The 15,338-nt window shown below is 44.8% G+C and overlaps 1 protein-coding gene and 1 long non-coding RNA gene across 5 annotated transcripts in view; one reads left to right on the top strand and one right to left on the bottom strand.

Moving 5' to 3' along the window:
- Window positions 1-6,902: 6,902 nt before the first annotated feature.
- Window positions 6,903-15,338, bottom strand: part of Clmp (CXADR like cell adhesion molecule) — a 108,696-nt gene continuing 100,260 nt past the window's right edge. For 2 of the 4 annotated variants that reach the window (XM_087560699.1, NM_173154.2), the window contains 2 exon segments: window positions 10,828-10,969; window positions 6,903-9,895 (listed from right to left, as the gene is read on the bottom strand). In XM_087560699.1, coding sequence (XP_087416825.1) covers window positions 9,595-9,895; window positions 10,828-10,969 — 443 coding nt within the window. In that variant the 3' untranslated portion in view covers window positions 6,903-9,594. 4 annotated transcript variants of the gene reach the window in all.
- On the top strand, window positions 10,887-11,672 carry LOC148004086 (uncharacterized). The gene is made up of 2 exons (XR_015627184.1): window positions 10,887-11,371; window positions 11,494-11,672. It is a non-coding gene; the product is annotated as an uncharacterized LOC148004086 (long non-coding RNA).

The raw sequence follows: 15,338 nt of genomic DNA, 5'->3' as shown, positions 1-15,338 counted from the left end.
GCCTGAGTTCTGTCACTAGAAGCCACATGATAGGAGGTAACACCCAACGCCAGCATCTTGTTCCCTGACTTGTATAGGAATGTCCTGGTGCATATACTCCACAGATATCACAAAATAAATAAATAAATGTTGAAAAAAAGTCATAAAAAGATTTACATAGTGTGGGAGTTTCTTTTTTTTTTTTTTAAGATTTATTTATTCGTAAGTACACTGTAGCTGTCTTCAGACACACCAGAAGAAGCATCAGATCTCATTTATAGATGGTTATGAGCCACCATGTGGTTGCTGGGATTTGAACTCAGGACCTCTGGAAGAGCAGTCAGTGCTCTTAACCACTGAGCCATCTCTCCAGCCCAGTGTGGGAGTTTCTTAGTGTGCATTTTTATTTATTATTTATTTATTTAATGTATATGAATACACTGTAGCTGTCTTCAGACACACCCAAAGAGGGCATCAGATCCCATTACAGATGGTTGTGAGCCACCATGAAATTTCTGGGAATTAACTCAGGACCTCTGGAAGAGCAGTCAGTGCTCTTAACCACTGACCCATGTCTCCAGTCCAACATTTTATTTTTTTAAAGCAAGGTCTCCCTATCTAGATGGTCTGGAGCTATATGTAGTTCAAGATGGTCTAAGCCTCATAGATCCCCACTCTCCTTTGCCTCCCTAGTACTGGAATTAAAGATAGTGCCTTGTTAAAAGTATGTGCTTCTAGGGCTGGGAGTGGTGGCACATGTCCTTAACACACTGGCAGTCACTCGGGAGGAAAGACACAGGTGTATCTTTGTAAGGCCAGCCTGGTCTACAAAGTAAGTTTGTGGCTATCTAAGGCTACATTGAAACCTTGTTTTAAAATACACCTCCCCCAAAATCCCCAAAACAAACAAACAAACAAACAAACAAACAAATGCCAACAAAGGAAAACAAAGTATTAAGTTTTAAAGATTATTCAGCTGGAGATAGTGACTCCTGTGGACAATCCCAAAACCTGGGAGGGAGAGGCCAAAATATGGCCTTAGCCTGAGGTCAACCTAGGATCGAGCTAGATCCCGCCTCAGGAGGAAAAAGGGGTTGGAGGGTGGGGGAGGGGAGAGAAGAAAGAAGGCAGATGACAGACAAACAGTAAGTTATTCAGGATCAAAGAATGGAGAACATACATGGAAATTCCATCAAAAAGGGTCCCTCTTGGAACCAATGACATGACTAAAAACTGCAGCATGTGGCCTGATTGCCCAAGACTTGAATGTGATTCCTGCATTTCTTCAGGAAAATTGAAACCAGAATGATTCAAACTGATATTAGTAGTTTGCCCTTCTAACTGAAGCAAAGTATAAATTCCTTAAACATGTAAGTCATCCTAACACCATTTACTTTCATTATATTAGACAAAAGAAAATAAGGAAAACAAATATTTAGCCGCTTTGAATGTTAAAAGCAGCCTTCTCTGTAACTGGTAAAGTTCTGTTGTGGCTCTTTTGTTTGTTTATGAATCGAGGACACAGTAAACACTTGACGTGTGTCTCCTTACGTGACTTGAATGGCAACTATTTCAGGCAGATCCTTGTTGGTTTGGTTTTTTTGCTTTGAAACAGGGTCTCACTGTGCAGCTTTGTTTGACCTGGAAAACTCTATGTAGACCAAGCTGATCTCAGCTCACAGAGATCTGCTGCCTACCAAGTACTTGGATTAAAGCCGTAGGAACCACCATGTTCGGTTTATTTTAGGAAGATCTTATCCTGCCTTAAGATACAGACAGAAAGGCTCCTGAAAGACTAATCTGTTCTACCTCAGCCTAGTGTCAAAGTCAGATCTACTTTATTCCACAGCTTACTCTTCAACTCATAGCCGGGTGTTTGCCGTTTATGGATTAATTTTCAAAATATCTAATTTGTTATCAGGAAAGTGCATGGCTTGTATGTAGACATCAGGACAGCTCTGTGGAGTAGCATCTATGGACACACACACACACACACACACACACACACACACATTTTAAAAAAGCGTGTCTGGGGGCTGGGGATTTAGCTCAGTGGTAGAGCACTTACCTAGAAAGCGCAAGGCCCTGGGTTCGGTCCCCAGCTCCGAAAAAAAAGAACCAAAAAAAAAAAAAAAAAAAAGAAATAAAAAAAAAAAAAAGCGTGTCTGACTATCTAACCTTGGCTAGCTTGAAACTTACTATGTAGACCAGGCTAGCTTCTCTCTGTCTTTACAGGGATCCAAAGATTGAACTCTGGGCAGTGCTGGCACATACCTTTATTCCCAGACCTTGGGAGAGAGAGGCAGACAAATCTGGAATTCAAGGCCAGGCTGATCTACAGAGTGAGTCCAAGACAGCCAGGATTACACAGAGAAACCCTGTCTCAAAACAAAACAAAACAAAACAAAAACAAAAACAAAAACAAAAACAAAAACAAAAACCAGTAAGAAACACCTTTGGGCTGAAGAGATGGTACAGTGCACTGGCTAGTCTTCCAGAAGACCTGGGTTCAATTCCCAGTGCCCGCATGGCAGCCCATAGCTGTTCGATGACTCCTGTTCCAGGGGATCTGACACTGTCACATAGACACACATGCAGGCAAAACACCAATGTACAGGTGATGCCCATTCCTGGTTGTTAACTTGACTACATCTGGAATGAACTACAATTCAGGAATGGAGGGCACACCTGTGATCCAGATTCTGAAGCCAGAAGACACAGGTTTCCGACCCAGATCTTGACTTGGGATGATACATGCTTTTGATCCAGATCATGAGGAGTAGCGGCCTTGAAAAGCTTAGGTGGAGGCAAGATTGTATATACCTTTAATCTCAGGAGACTGAGGCAAGCAGATCTCTGAGTTCAAAGCCAGCCTGGGACAGAGCAAGTTCCAAATCCAGACATGGTGATACACACTTTTTTTTTTCTTTTTCTTTTTCTTTTATCTTTTTTTCGGAGCTGGGGACCGAACCCAGGGCCTTGTGCTTGCTAGGCAAGCCCTCTACCACTGAGCTAAATCCCCAACCCCGATACACACTTTTAATCTGGACCATACCTTCTGCTGGAGGCCTACAGAAGGATGATGGAAAAAGGAAGGCTCTAGAAAACCCTAACTAACACAGTACATAAAATAAAAACAAATTTAAAAAAAAAGATTGAACTCAGAAGGTTAAGCTTGCAGGGCAAGCATCTTCTCCCAGTGAGCCATCTTGCCTACTCAAGATTATCCACAATAACTCATTTTTTAAGAAATTTTTGAGACAGAGTCTTATGTAACCCAGGCTGACCTTACTATATAACCAAGGGATGAATTTGAATTAAAGGTGAGTACCACCACATCTGGCTTCAAATTCCATGTAAAACATTGTGTTTGATCCTATAGTCCAGAAAAGAGATGCTTCTCTAATAATTGTGTTGTTGTCATTACTATTATTGGGTTTTGGGGGTCTCTCCATGAAACCCTGGCTGGTCTGGGACTTCCTATGTAGATCAGGCTGGACTTAAACTCAGAGAGACCTGCTTTCCACAATCTCTGAAGTATCATTATTTTTTTTCATCAATTAAAATCATTGTGAATGTTGCTTAGTGATTAAACTAATTACATAAAAAAATAAGTTTCTTACGTCTTTATTTGGCAATGGTAACAAAACTGAGATATAAATCAAGAGAAACCTGACTCTGAAGCATAGTAGTAGAACACTACTTGCATAATTCTCTTTAGGCCATGGGTTTGCAATCCTAGATATCGGATGTTGGGCAGGCAGGGGATGAGGGGGTAAAACCCCTTAAATAATCACACACACATTTCGTGGATGGGGATTTTTTTTCCTTATGTTTTTGAGACAGGGTCTCATTGTGTAGCCCCTGCTGGCTCAACTCACTTTTTCTTTTTTAGATTTGTTTGTTGGTTTTGGAGGTAGGGCAATGCTATGTAGCTTTGGCTGGCCTGGGGCTTACTATATAGACCAGGCTGGCTCTGAACTCAGAGATCTGCCTGCCTCAGCCTCCCGAATACAAAGATGAAAGATGTGTACCACCACACCCAGGTCTATTTTTATTTCATTTGTAAGGGAGTTCTACCTACATATATGTTTGTGCACCGCATTAACATAGTGTCTGGTCATTCTTGTTAGGATAGTGGTGAGTATCCCTGCCTGTCATTCGGGGAGCCAGGGTTTGATTCCCCGACGGACAGGGAGACATGATGTCCTTGGGGACTGGAGAACACTGACTGCTCTTCCAGAGGACCTGAGTTCAATTCCCAGCAACCACATGGTGGCTCACAATCACCTGTAATAGGATTCGATGCCCTCTTCTGGTGTGTTTGAAGACAGCCACAGTGTACTCATATACATGAAATAAATAAATCTTTAAAAGATAGTATCGGGCTGGAGAGATGGCTCAGTGGTTAGGAGCACTGACTGCCCTACCAGAGGTCCTGAGTTCAAATCCCAGCAACCACATGGTGGCTCATAACCATCTGTAATGAGATCTGACGCCCTCTTCTGGTGTCTCTGAAGACAGCTACAGTGTACTTACAGATAGTAAGTAAATAAGTAAACAAATAAATAGATAAATCTTAAAAAAAAAAAAAAAGATAGTATCTGAGGAGGCCAGAAGAAGGGGCTAGATCTCCTGAATCTGGAGTTACAGATGGTTGTAAGCCACCCGTGGGTGCCAGAAATCAAAACTGGGTCCCCTGGAAGAGCAGCCTGTGGTCCTTACTGAGCCAGAGTTACGTTGTAATCCAGGGTAACCTCAAACTCTCAGTGGTTGTCTTACCACCAGCCTTCCATGTGGTGAGAGCCATTAAACACAGATGTAAACACAATGGCTGCTAAGTATGGGGTCACTCGAATGTGTGAGCTCTATAAACACTCAATTTATAAATTGATAAAATTGATATGCCTCAAGTGTGATCGTCGACTTAAACCCAATGTGTTCGAGATGCTCTACATTTAACCTTCTCTGAAAATCATAGGCATTACTTCATCTATGCCCATGGTTACTTCAGTGTAAAAAAAAAAAAAGGGGGCAACTAAAAAAAGTAGGAAAATTTTTTCCTCACTTGTAACCCAAAGGAATGATCTGCAGCGTGTAGAGAGCTTAGGGGCAAGAAAGCGAGCAGAGAGAAAGTGAAGCCCATGGTTTTGGGTAAGGCTATAAGGGTTTTAGGGATAACAAGGGCAGTCAGTCAGGATCTAGCAGTTCTGATGAAACACAATGGTATATGGCTAGATGGTTCCTCCTCTTCTTCTTCCTCTTCTTCCTCCTCCTCCTCTTCTTTTTCTTCTTCTTCCTCCTCCTCCTCTTCCTCCTCCTCCACCACTCCTCCTCCTTCTTCTTCTTCTTCTCCCTCATCCTCATTGAAGGTTTGTTTGAGACAGGGTTTCTCTTTGTAGCCCTGGCTGTCCTGTAATTCATTTTAGACCAGGGTGGCCTCAAACTCAGACATCTGACTTCCTCTGCCTCCCAGTGCTGGGATTAAAGGTGAGTGTCACTACTACCCAGCCTTCTTATTTGTCTTTTTTTCCCGGAGCTGGGGACCGAACTCAGGGCCTTGCGCTTGCTAGGCAAGCGCTCTACCACTGAGCTAAATCCCCAACCCCTATTTGTTTTTTTTTTAAATTGTATGTTTATGTGTGTGTGTGTGTGTGTGTGTGTGTGTGTGTGTGTGTGTGTGTGTGTGTATTTGAATGAGTATGTGCACCACATCTATGCAGTACCCATGGAGGCCAGAAGGGGGCACTGTATCTCCCAGAAGTGGAGTTAACAGACAACTGTGAGATACCATGCCTGCCATGGTGCTGGGAACCAAACCCCAGAGCTCTGCAAAAGCAGCCAGTGCTTTTAACTGCTGAGTCATCGCCCCAACACCTAGTTTTCTTATTTTTAAAATGCAAATGCAAATGTCTTTTTATAGAGTTCATGTGACTATGAAGTTGAGATAAAATGTATAACGCATTTAGATTTGGAGGGGGAAAACAAAGAAAAAAGCTAACTGTAGTAGAATTTGCTTGTAATGTCAACACTCTAGGCAGTAAGGCAGGAGGATCAGGACCTCAGGGGAATCGTTAGCTATAAGTACTTGGCCAGCCTGGGCTACATGAGACCCTGTCTCCATAGAAAGGGTCTCTTATCTGCCACATGGTATTTCAGTAAGTGATAACTACCATTATTCTCTCTGAAACAGGTTTCAGTATCCCAGACTTGAACTCCTGATTCCTGTGGGGAGCAGTGGTTGCAGGCACGTGCTACTTGCCTGTTACCTTCTTCTGTTAGACTTCTGTGGACTTGTGTAACTCCCTCACTTCTCTTTCCGGATCCCACAGTGTGCGACTCTCTGTTGGTACTGCGCAAAATACTTGCTTCAGAATTATTCAAAGTCCTTAAGGGCAGCCAGCTCTGGAAGACTTACACTTAACATCCTGCCTTGAGAGGAGAAAAGCACTTCATAGACTGACGAACCAGCCTGCTTCAAATGCTTGTCTGCTGTCATTAGTTTGCCCATGATGGTTTGGGTCTGTGGTCTTTCTCCTCACATCCTTGGGGTCTATTAAATCTTGTGACTGAGTTAAATAAAACTTGTGACCAAAACCAATCACTAATCATTTACGGCCGGAGTTCTGTTCTTCGGGCAACAGGGTTTACATACATTTCTTGTGCAGGTTAAATAGCCCCAGCCTCGCCCATGGAGCCATCTTCCCTTACGTATTTCTTCTTTGCTGTTACAAATGGAGCTGCAATCAGTAACTGCTCTTGTGACACTTACCGTCCCGTTTACAGGGCAACATGGCAGACTGATACATGAAACAGCATAGCACCAGAAATGAAGCACACCACAGATGCCTTCTGGAACGGCAATTCCGACATGCTTTGTATGCAACATGACAGCAAAAACATCAACTTTGCTACTTGACAAATTTAAGTTTGGCTTATACATTTTATTGAAACGGTTATTCTTTAAACATACACATTCCCCCATCTGCATTTTCTTACAAACATTTATTATTATTAATTTTTTTTTTGCTTTTACCCATCAGTTATTTTTTTCCCTTTTCTATCTGTTTCACATTAAAGACTCAGCTGGCTTGGTTGGCAAAGTCAATGGAGTAAGGTTTGGAGCCCGTCATGGCTCTCACTCTGTCTTCGGGCTCATATTTAAACATGAATGGCTGATTCTGAGGCTCTGTCATTACTAAGACTTCAGGCCCTTATCTCTCAGAATTTCTCAGCTCCTAGTGTAATCTGTTTGGTGCATTTTATTGTAGTTTTCCATTGAGAAGAATTTCCAAAGTAATTCGGGTATTCAATGGTCTTAGTTTCTAATAACAAATTTAAAGAACTGGAATTTCCTTTTCGGACCACGGGGACTGATCCCTGCTTGCAAAGCACAGACAGGAAACCGGACACTCCAAGGCAGGGAGCGGTGAGAAAATCGTTCGCTCATGACAGCACAGCTGCAGCCTTCATCGTAAGCTTGCTTGGCTCAGGGACTCCAGGAATGAGAACGCTCAGAATTACATAGCAGAAGAGACATTTGCTTGGATACCATCCTCCAAGAAGAATAAACATGTAGTCAGAGGAAGGGGCTTAAAAAAAAAAATTCTTACAATGAGATAAGAGTTAGTATAAGAAGCATTCAAATATGCCGGTTCTCTCAAGTGGACAGGCACCTGTGTTGTTCCCTCAGTGTCTCTTATTTCTACCTCTTTAAAAGGAAGACAGAACTTAGGTGAGGACAGTCACTTTAGCATGCACAAAGCCCACCCAAAGGAACCCAGACAACTTAACGCAAGCATCATTTCCTAGGCACTTTAGAAGGAAATGTGTGTACATCCTGTGAGGATGCGCTTATATCAATTAAACGTAGGAGTCGGAAGCCAGAGACACGGGGCGGTAGTGAGTATCAACCTTTTCCCTGTCAGCATCTGAGTCCTTTTTCAGAGTCTACTTCATTGCAACAGCCACAGTGGCTTCCTTCCTCTTTGCCCTAGCCTTTGCCCTGGTCAACACAAGGAAACGCTCTGCTCCACCCGCGTGACCAGTGACTTTGCCTTGAAGGGCTCATTCAGGCTTAGCAGCTGTGCCTTAAAGTGCCCTGATCATCGAAACCATCTAAAAGGCAAGTTACTTATCCCGGAGAGGCTGCTTTTTCCCCCTCTTTTACATTTCTCAGACACCTTTCTTCTCCATGTGTGAGTTCTACCGATACTTTTGCTGGTAGTGAATCCTTTCTGCTAATTCTTTCCCAGATGCCAACAGCAAACATGTTAACAGACATTAGCTGAACCCGCTCCCACCACCCACTTGTTTCGCTCACCACCGGCTCCCTAATGGTAGTTCATTCCTTACAGCCCACAGCAACGCTGTTGTCCGCGTCTACCGCTGAGAAGGAAGACCTTGAGGATACAGTTCAGCCCCTCGGCGGGGAGTGAGAAGGGGTATGGGGTTCTCAGTGCCTTTAGGAAATGACCGCTGGAAATTTAAGGCCTAGAATCATCAAAAGTCCCACATTCGCATCCTTCTAAAATGAAAGAAATGGGAGAATCGCCAAGTTTCGGGCCAGTGTCAAATGTCCTTTGACCTACTGAGAGAAAGGTCTACTCTCCCTCTCATTCCAACCAGTCTTGAAATTCTGGTTTCACGTGTTCACAGAAAGAGGAGTAGGACGCGGTATGCAAGGGGATCTTTCAACATCCCTGAGAGACTTTCTCTAGAGGACTGTCCCTAAGGACATTCATTAAGTGACATGTAGTGAGCATCTGTTTCTTCTAGAAACATCCAGCAGAGAAGTCTTTAGGGGAGTCGGTCAATCGGAGTAATGAGCCGCAACTGCCCCGGGATAATAGTTTTGATATCTGTTGACGATCCTCTGAATAACAAAACGGAAAGCTCTTCAGAGAACCGTGTCCCATCTTGGTTGGACTCCCTCCTTATTTGTTATTTTAGGGTTCCATGGAAATAGGAAGATTGACTGCTGGTGGGGTAAGAGAAAAATCCCTTTTTTTCTCTGTCTCCCACCATTTCAAATCCTCCCCAATTAACGTTCAGACCTCACGACACAAGAAGTCAAGTCAAAGTAGAAAAAAAATGTGTTTCCTCCTCCTTTTTTTTTTTTTTTTTTTAATGTGAATTTCTTAAACGCAGTTCTCCTGGTACATGTTGCAGATAGGTATATTATAAGGCGTGGGCTTCTGTTTTGACTATCTGAATAATCACACTAATCCAATAAATTTGCAGAAATGAATAGAAAATTGATCTATGAGATTCCCGCTTCTTCTTGACTGTGGTGACTTGCAACTTCCTAGGTAAGATGTTTCAGGTGTGTGCAGCCTCACCTTTCCCCTATTTTCACCAAATAAGCTTGGGCCACTCCCCTCCTCCACTCTGTCTGAAGGCACAGTGAGGTGCCTTTAGAGGTCCACCTTCGTCCTTCTGTCTGTTTGGTATCCTACATAAGGAGGGTGCTGGTCAGAACTGGTCCGTGCCATTTCTGCGGCTACTTAAGTGAGATCGAATCTGGCTGAGGGGCTTGCGTGGCTGGTGGGCGAGCTCCAGTGACTAGGCTAAGATCCTGACTTTTGGGAAAGTGCAAGCCAAGACCGCTCTAAGTCAGACAGTTTGGAAGGCTCTGCTCTGGCTGGGCATTGTGCTGAGTGTGGTTTCTGCTTTGGTCAGGGTCGTATGGTGGGCTTTCTTTGGTTCAGAACCTCTCACTTCCGGTCCTATTAGGCTGTATGCCTGGGTGGCTAGCCCGGGCTGTGGTGCTGCTTCACTCGACAGCGTCCGCTGGCTTCTGGAGGCACTGTTCCCGGTGGAGCGGGTGGAGGAGGAGCCAGAGCGAGAGCTCCGGGAGCCTGAGGAAGAGGAGCTGGGTTTCACAAGGCGGGCGCGGGGCGCTTCAGCGTCTTCTCTGAAAGCAAAAAGTGAACAGACAGCAAACATAAACTTTGGTACTGCCAGGGCCCACGGTGATGTTCATTAAAGTTACTTCCTCCTGAGATTTTTTTTTTCAATGAACTCCTCAAGCCACAAACCTCCAAGGCAGTTCCTTTTTCACAAGGCTTAACGCTCAGTTTAGGAAAATGTTTGTGGAGTGACTGCCAGAGGTTCAGCCAGTTGCACCAGAAGGATACAGCTCAACATGAGAGACGATCTAGATAGAATTGCTTTGATTTGGGGTTTGTGTACTTAAACCCTTTCATGTCCTGTGGGTTATAGCCTTTTTATTATCTACCCTTCTTACGTGGAAATGAATCAGAAGGAAAGTTGAGAAGTATGCTCGTTGATTGTTAGCATGACACAAGCTAGAGTCACCTAGAGAGAGAAAACATCTCTCCATCAGAATGACTGTTTGGCAAGTCTGTCCAGCATTTTCTGGGTTAATGATGGCTGCCTGAGAGTACAGGTCACTGTGGGTGGTGCCACTCCTGGGAAGGTGATGCTGAGTTCTATTAGAAAGCAGGCTGAGCAAGCTATAAGGAGCAAGTCAGTAAGCAGCACCCCTCCATGGCCTCTGCTTCAGTTGGCACCCCCAGGTTCCTGCCTTGGATTCCTATCCTGCCTTCCGTTTGTAATGGACTGTAAGCACTAAGGGGAAATAAACTCTTTCTCCCCAAGTTACTTTAGGGCGTGCTGTTTGTCCCAGCAACAGAAAACAAGCCAGGACAAGGATAGTTTCACAATGAAGTGAATCACATCTTCTGTCCCTAGACTGTAATTTCCTACTTGCCAGGATAACCCTTTGAAGAGAGTCATAGTACAGAGGACCTAAGGGATATTTATATTGACTGGTTGCTATGGGGCCAGCCTGTAAAGGGAGTTGGTACAAATAGGGACGCTTACCGGATTTCATTAGGTCTGTCTTCTTCCTCATATCTCTCTTTGCTTTTCCTTCGTATTAGGAGCCATATCAAGAGGAAAATGAGCAGAGCTCCCGCCACTATGCCTGTCACTGCTCCTGCAACCATGCCAATGCTCTGCACATCTGTTTCCTCGGAAGCACAGACAGAAGGAAAGTCAAACAGAAGCTCGGAGACACTCGAACTCCCAAGACAGAAGCCCCAGGCAGGATGGCTCCCTGTGCCACACCCTGCTACCTTCTCATATTGTGACTTCACCTGGCCTTTCCATATTCTTGCAAGCCGAAGCTACTGAACCACTTGACTCGTTGGCTCAGATTTTAGTGACTACGTCTGCCTTCGTGATAAAATGGCTGGGAAGATTATCGTGTCATGTTCAAAGAAAATTCCAACCCTCAGACCTCTGGGCACTGCTCTGCCCACTCCTTTCTCTAACTGCCCTTTTCTATCATCGGTAAAAGAAAATATAACCTACAGCCTACAATTTGATCTGTGACTGCTGGTGGCTCTGAGAGTCAGAGCTCAAGGTCAACATTTTTTTTTTTTTTTTTTTTTTTTGGTTCTTTTTTTCGGAGCTGGGGACCGAACCCAGGGCCTTGCGCTTCCAAGGCAAGCGCTCTACCACTGAGCTAAATCCCCAGCCCCCAAGGTCAACATTTTATTTGCACATATACGTTCTCATTTGGATATAACACATTCTATATATTTAAGTGCCCACTTAAGCCAGCAGTTTTTGGTATTGTAAGAGGCCAATAGGAGCTCCTCTGATTTCCAGTTTGCACCCCACGGGGCGGGGGGAAGGGAACAATAAAGAACAGATTCAAATAATTTCAGACCCTGGATATGTGGGGGCAAAAGTGGATGACTGGCAGTTTGGAAGGAGAATAGAGTTTGGGAAAGCAGGATTGGGAAAAGGTGGTGCTTGGGTTGGAACACGAAAGACAGGACCCTCTTGTGGTGAACTAGAGACAGAGCACAAGCTTGGGCCAGAAGGTACAGAGGGTGTGGTGAGTGTGAGGGCCTCTGGAGCACAATGAGCAAGGGAGATGAAGTCACAGAAACAGGAAGGGACAGACCGGCTCCCACGGGGAGCAACCATTCAAATGTAGAGGCAAGAGCTGCGTGGTGGTTCACGTTACATTGAAGAAAGCACGCGGTGGCTGTTCTTGGGGAGATGGAGTGTTTCACGGGGAGGAGAGGAGGCAAGGATTAGAGTTAGGATGCTTCCAATGGTGCAAGCTGCAGATGACGGTGAGTGGGTCAGGCTGGACCTACTGTGCACAGAGGCAGGTACAAGGGAACGGCTTCTGTTCTCAAAGTCATGTCAACAGAAAGTAGTTGACTCTTGCCTGCCTATCTTTATAAACGACAGGGTCTCTTACTATAAAAATCTACCTTTTATCTACCCTCCCCCAACCCCCACATCCGAGATAGGGTCTTGGGTGACCTTGAACTCATTACGTCGATCACCCTGTCCACACTGTACTGGCTGGTTTTGTGTGTCAACATGACACAAGCTGGAGTTGTCACAGAGAAAGGAGCCTCCCTTGAGGAAATGCCTCCATGAGATCCAGCTGTAAGGCGTTTTCTCAATTAGTGATCAAGCAGGGAGGGCCTAGGCCTTTGTGGGTGGAGTCATCCCTGGGTTGGTGGTTTGGATTCTATGAGAGAGCAAGCTGAGCAAGCCAGGGGAAGCAGGCCAGTAAGCAACATCCCTCCATGGCTTCTTCATCAGCTACTGCCTGTTCTTACCCTGTGTGAGTTCCTGTTCTGACTTCCTTTGGTGATGAACAGCAATGTGGAAGTGTAAGCTGAGTAAACCCTTTCCTCCCCAACTTGCTTCTTGGTCCTGATGTTTGTGCAGGAATAGAAACCCTGACTAAGACACTCACAGAAACCCTCCTGCTTCTGCCTCCCGATTGCTGGGGTTAAAGGTGTGCACCACCCACCATGCCTCTCTTTTTTTTTCCCCTTTGAGACCGGGTTTCTCTGTGTAGCCCTGGCTGTCCTAGAACTTGTTCTCTAGACCGGTTGGCTTTGAACTCAGAGATGTGGCCGCTTCTGCCTTCTGAGTGTTGTGACTAAAGGTGTGTGTAACCATCATCTCACACACACACACACACACACACACACACATATGGAGAGAGAAAGAGAGAGAGGGAGGGAGGGAGAGGCTGGGGTTTATTTTATCATTACATTATTTATTTTATATGTGTGTATACCTTTGTGAGTGTGTGCAGGGGTCACAGGATAACTTGCATGAATCTATCCTTTCCTTCTGCCGTGTGGAGTGTGGATTCCTGCCAACAAATTAAGATCCCCAGACTAGGACAGAAGCACCCACGGCTGGGCCATCTCACTGGCTTCGGGGTTTCTTTTATGTGAGCAAATTCAGTTCAGGAACGCTCTTTCCCTTACGGCCCCACCCCCCGCCAAGGCACACTCTGAGTGGATTATCTACTAATGGAAACTGAAGTTGTCTTTACTTTTTCCACAATCGAAATATTTCATCAGCTCCACATGTGTCTTCACACTTTTGGAAAACATCTAAAGGGTAAATCCACAGAAATGTTGCTAGATATAATGGGATGCATTTCTTAATCTGCAGTATAAGAGATTTGGGGGCACCCGCCTATCATCTCAGCACACGGGAGGCGGAGGCAGAGGCATTGCTGTGGGCTTGAATCCATCCATCCTTGGCTAGATAGAAAAATCTACTGAAGCCCCGGGCTGCACAGCGAGAAGATCCTGTCTCAATAAGAAAAATTCACACACACACACACACACACACACACACACACACACACACACCACACACACACACACACACACACACACACACACACACTCACACAGAGTAGTCATAGGATGGATTTGTAATTGAGGGACACCTGTATAACAAAAAACTACAGAGCAATGAGAATGCCCAGTTGGTGGGAACACTGTAATTTCAGCATTTGGAAAGTAGAGGCAGGAAGAATTCCTGAGTTTGAATCTAGCAAGATGCAAGGCCAACCTCCGCTTCATCAAAAAGACTCTGCCTCAGACAGGTAAAAACCTGCTGCTTGCTTAGAACGTGCCTGGCTCTAGGTTCTGGCTCCCTGCACCTTCCTTTCCCCACAAACCCAGAAAACTTCAATGCCAGCCAATATACCACAGCTAGAAGCAACAGTGAAACAAGGGGGAGTTTCAGAAACAAAATGAGGCAGAGAAGAAGTCAGTGTAAATAGAATTTTACTTCACTAGGGATCCAAAAGAGGGAGAATAATCTGTCAAATTAGTCTTGGAGTCTTAGGGGCAGCAGGAGGCAATGACTGATCTATGTCCAAGATGCTACTTACCTTTAAAAAGAAATACTGGGGCTGGGGATTTAGCTCAGTGGTAGAGCGCTTACCTAGGAAGCGCAAGGCCCTGGGTTCGGTCCCCAGCTCCGAAAAAAAAGAACCAAAAAAAAAAAAAATACTGATTTATTTTCCCCGCATGTGTGCGTGCGTGCGTGCGTGTATGCGCAAGCCCCAGCATTGGTTTGTAGCCCAGGTTGACTTTGAATCCATGATCCCCTCCTAGCTGTGAGGTTATAGGTGCGAGTTTCCATACCCAGTTGGTCCTAATTTTTGTTTTACTTTTACTAAGAAGATAGCTTCAAATAAAAAGGGTGGATGTTCAGTGGACGTGAAAGGCGGCTCCTGCTTTTTCAGTGAAGACCTTGTTAAATTTGTAAGACAACTGATACTTGAAAGGACGGAAGTACAACACTTGACAATTTGTAACTCAACGAGGACAGCTTACCAGACCTCTCAAAGGCAGAAAGATTCCTATTGCAGCTAAACAGGTGACCACAGAAACCACAGACTTTGTAGAACATTAACTCTTTGCTGCCTGCCTCGGTGATCTTCACAATCTCCAAGTTAAAGTGTCTTTGTCCCTAATGTAATGTGTCAAGTGTCCTTTGGACCGGCGTTAACATCTTAGCAGCCCTTGAAGTGATGAAGTAGTTCCTGGTTGGTTTTTAGCTACACTTCTTTACTTATTTATTTTGTGTGCGCATGTGCAGTGGGGCGGGATGGAGCTGAGTACACACGTGCCCCTGTATTCTCATGTGGCTGTCACGGGCCAACCAAAGGAAGTTGGTTCTTTCCACCACGTGAGTCTTGGACATAGACCTTCAGGCCATTTAGGCTGGGTGCCAAAGAACCTTTATCAGCTGAGCACTCTTACTTTTGAGTGACTCACTCATAGTAAACTAAATACAGATGTGATCAGAAGTGATGGCAGGTCAAATCTGAGAGTTCGGTTATATAAAATCAGCACAATTCTTAGTTCTCAAGTCTCTAGATCTGAAGCTGGGGCTGGGCTTGAACTCTCAGATCATGCTTTCTCAGATGTCCACTACGGGGGAAGCCAGTTGGGAATTCGTTGTTTTGTAGAGAGACTATGTAAAGAAAGCCAGCAGCCACTGGGAGCCATTTTAGAGGACTAGCCAGGTCTTGCGAT

The sequence above is a fragment of the Rattus norvegicus genome, chromosome 8 (genome assembly GCF_021556685.1).
Source record: "Rattus norvegicus strain SHRSP/BbbUtx chromosome 8, alternate assembly SHRSP_T2T, whole genome shotgun sequence".
NCBI lineage: Eukaryota > Metazoa > Chordata > Mammalia > Rodentia > Muridae > Rattus > Rattus norvegicus.
The sequence above is the reverse complement of the archived record's forward strand: the minus strand, read 5'-3'. Positions and strand labels throughout refer to the sequence as shown.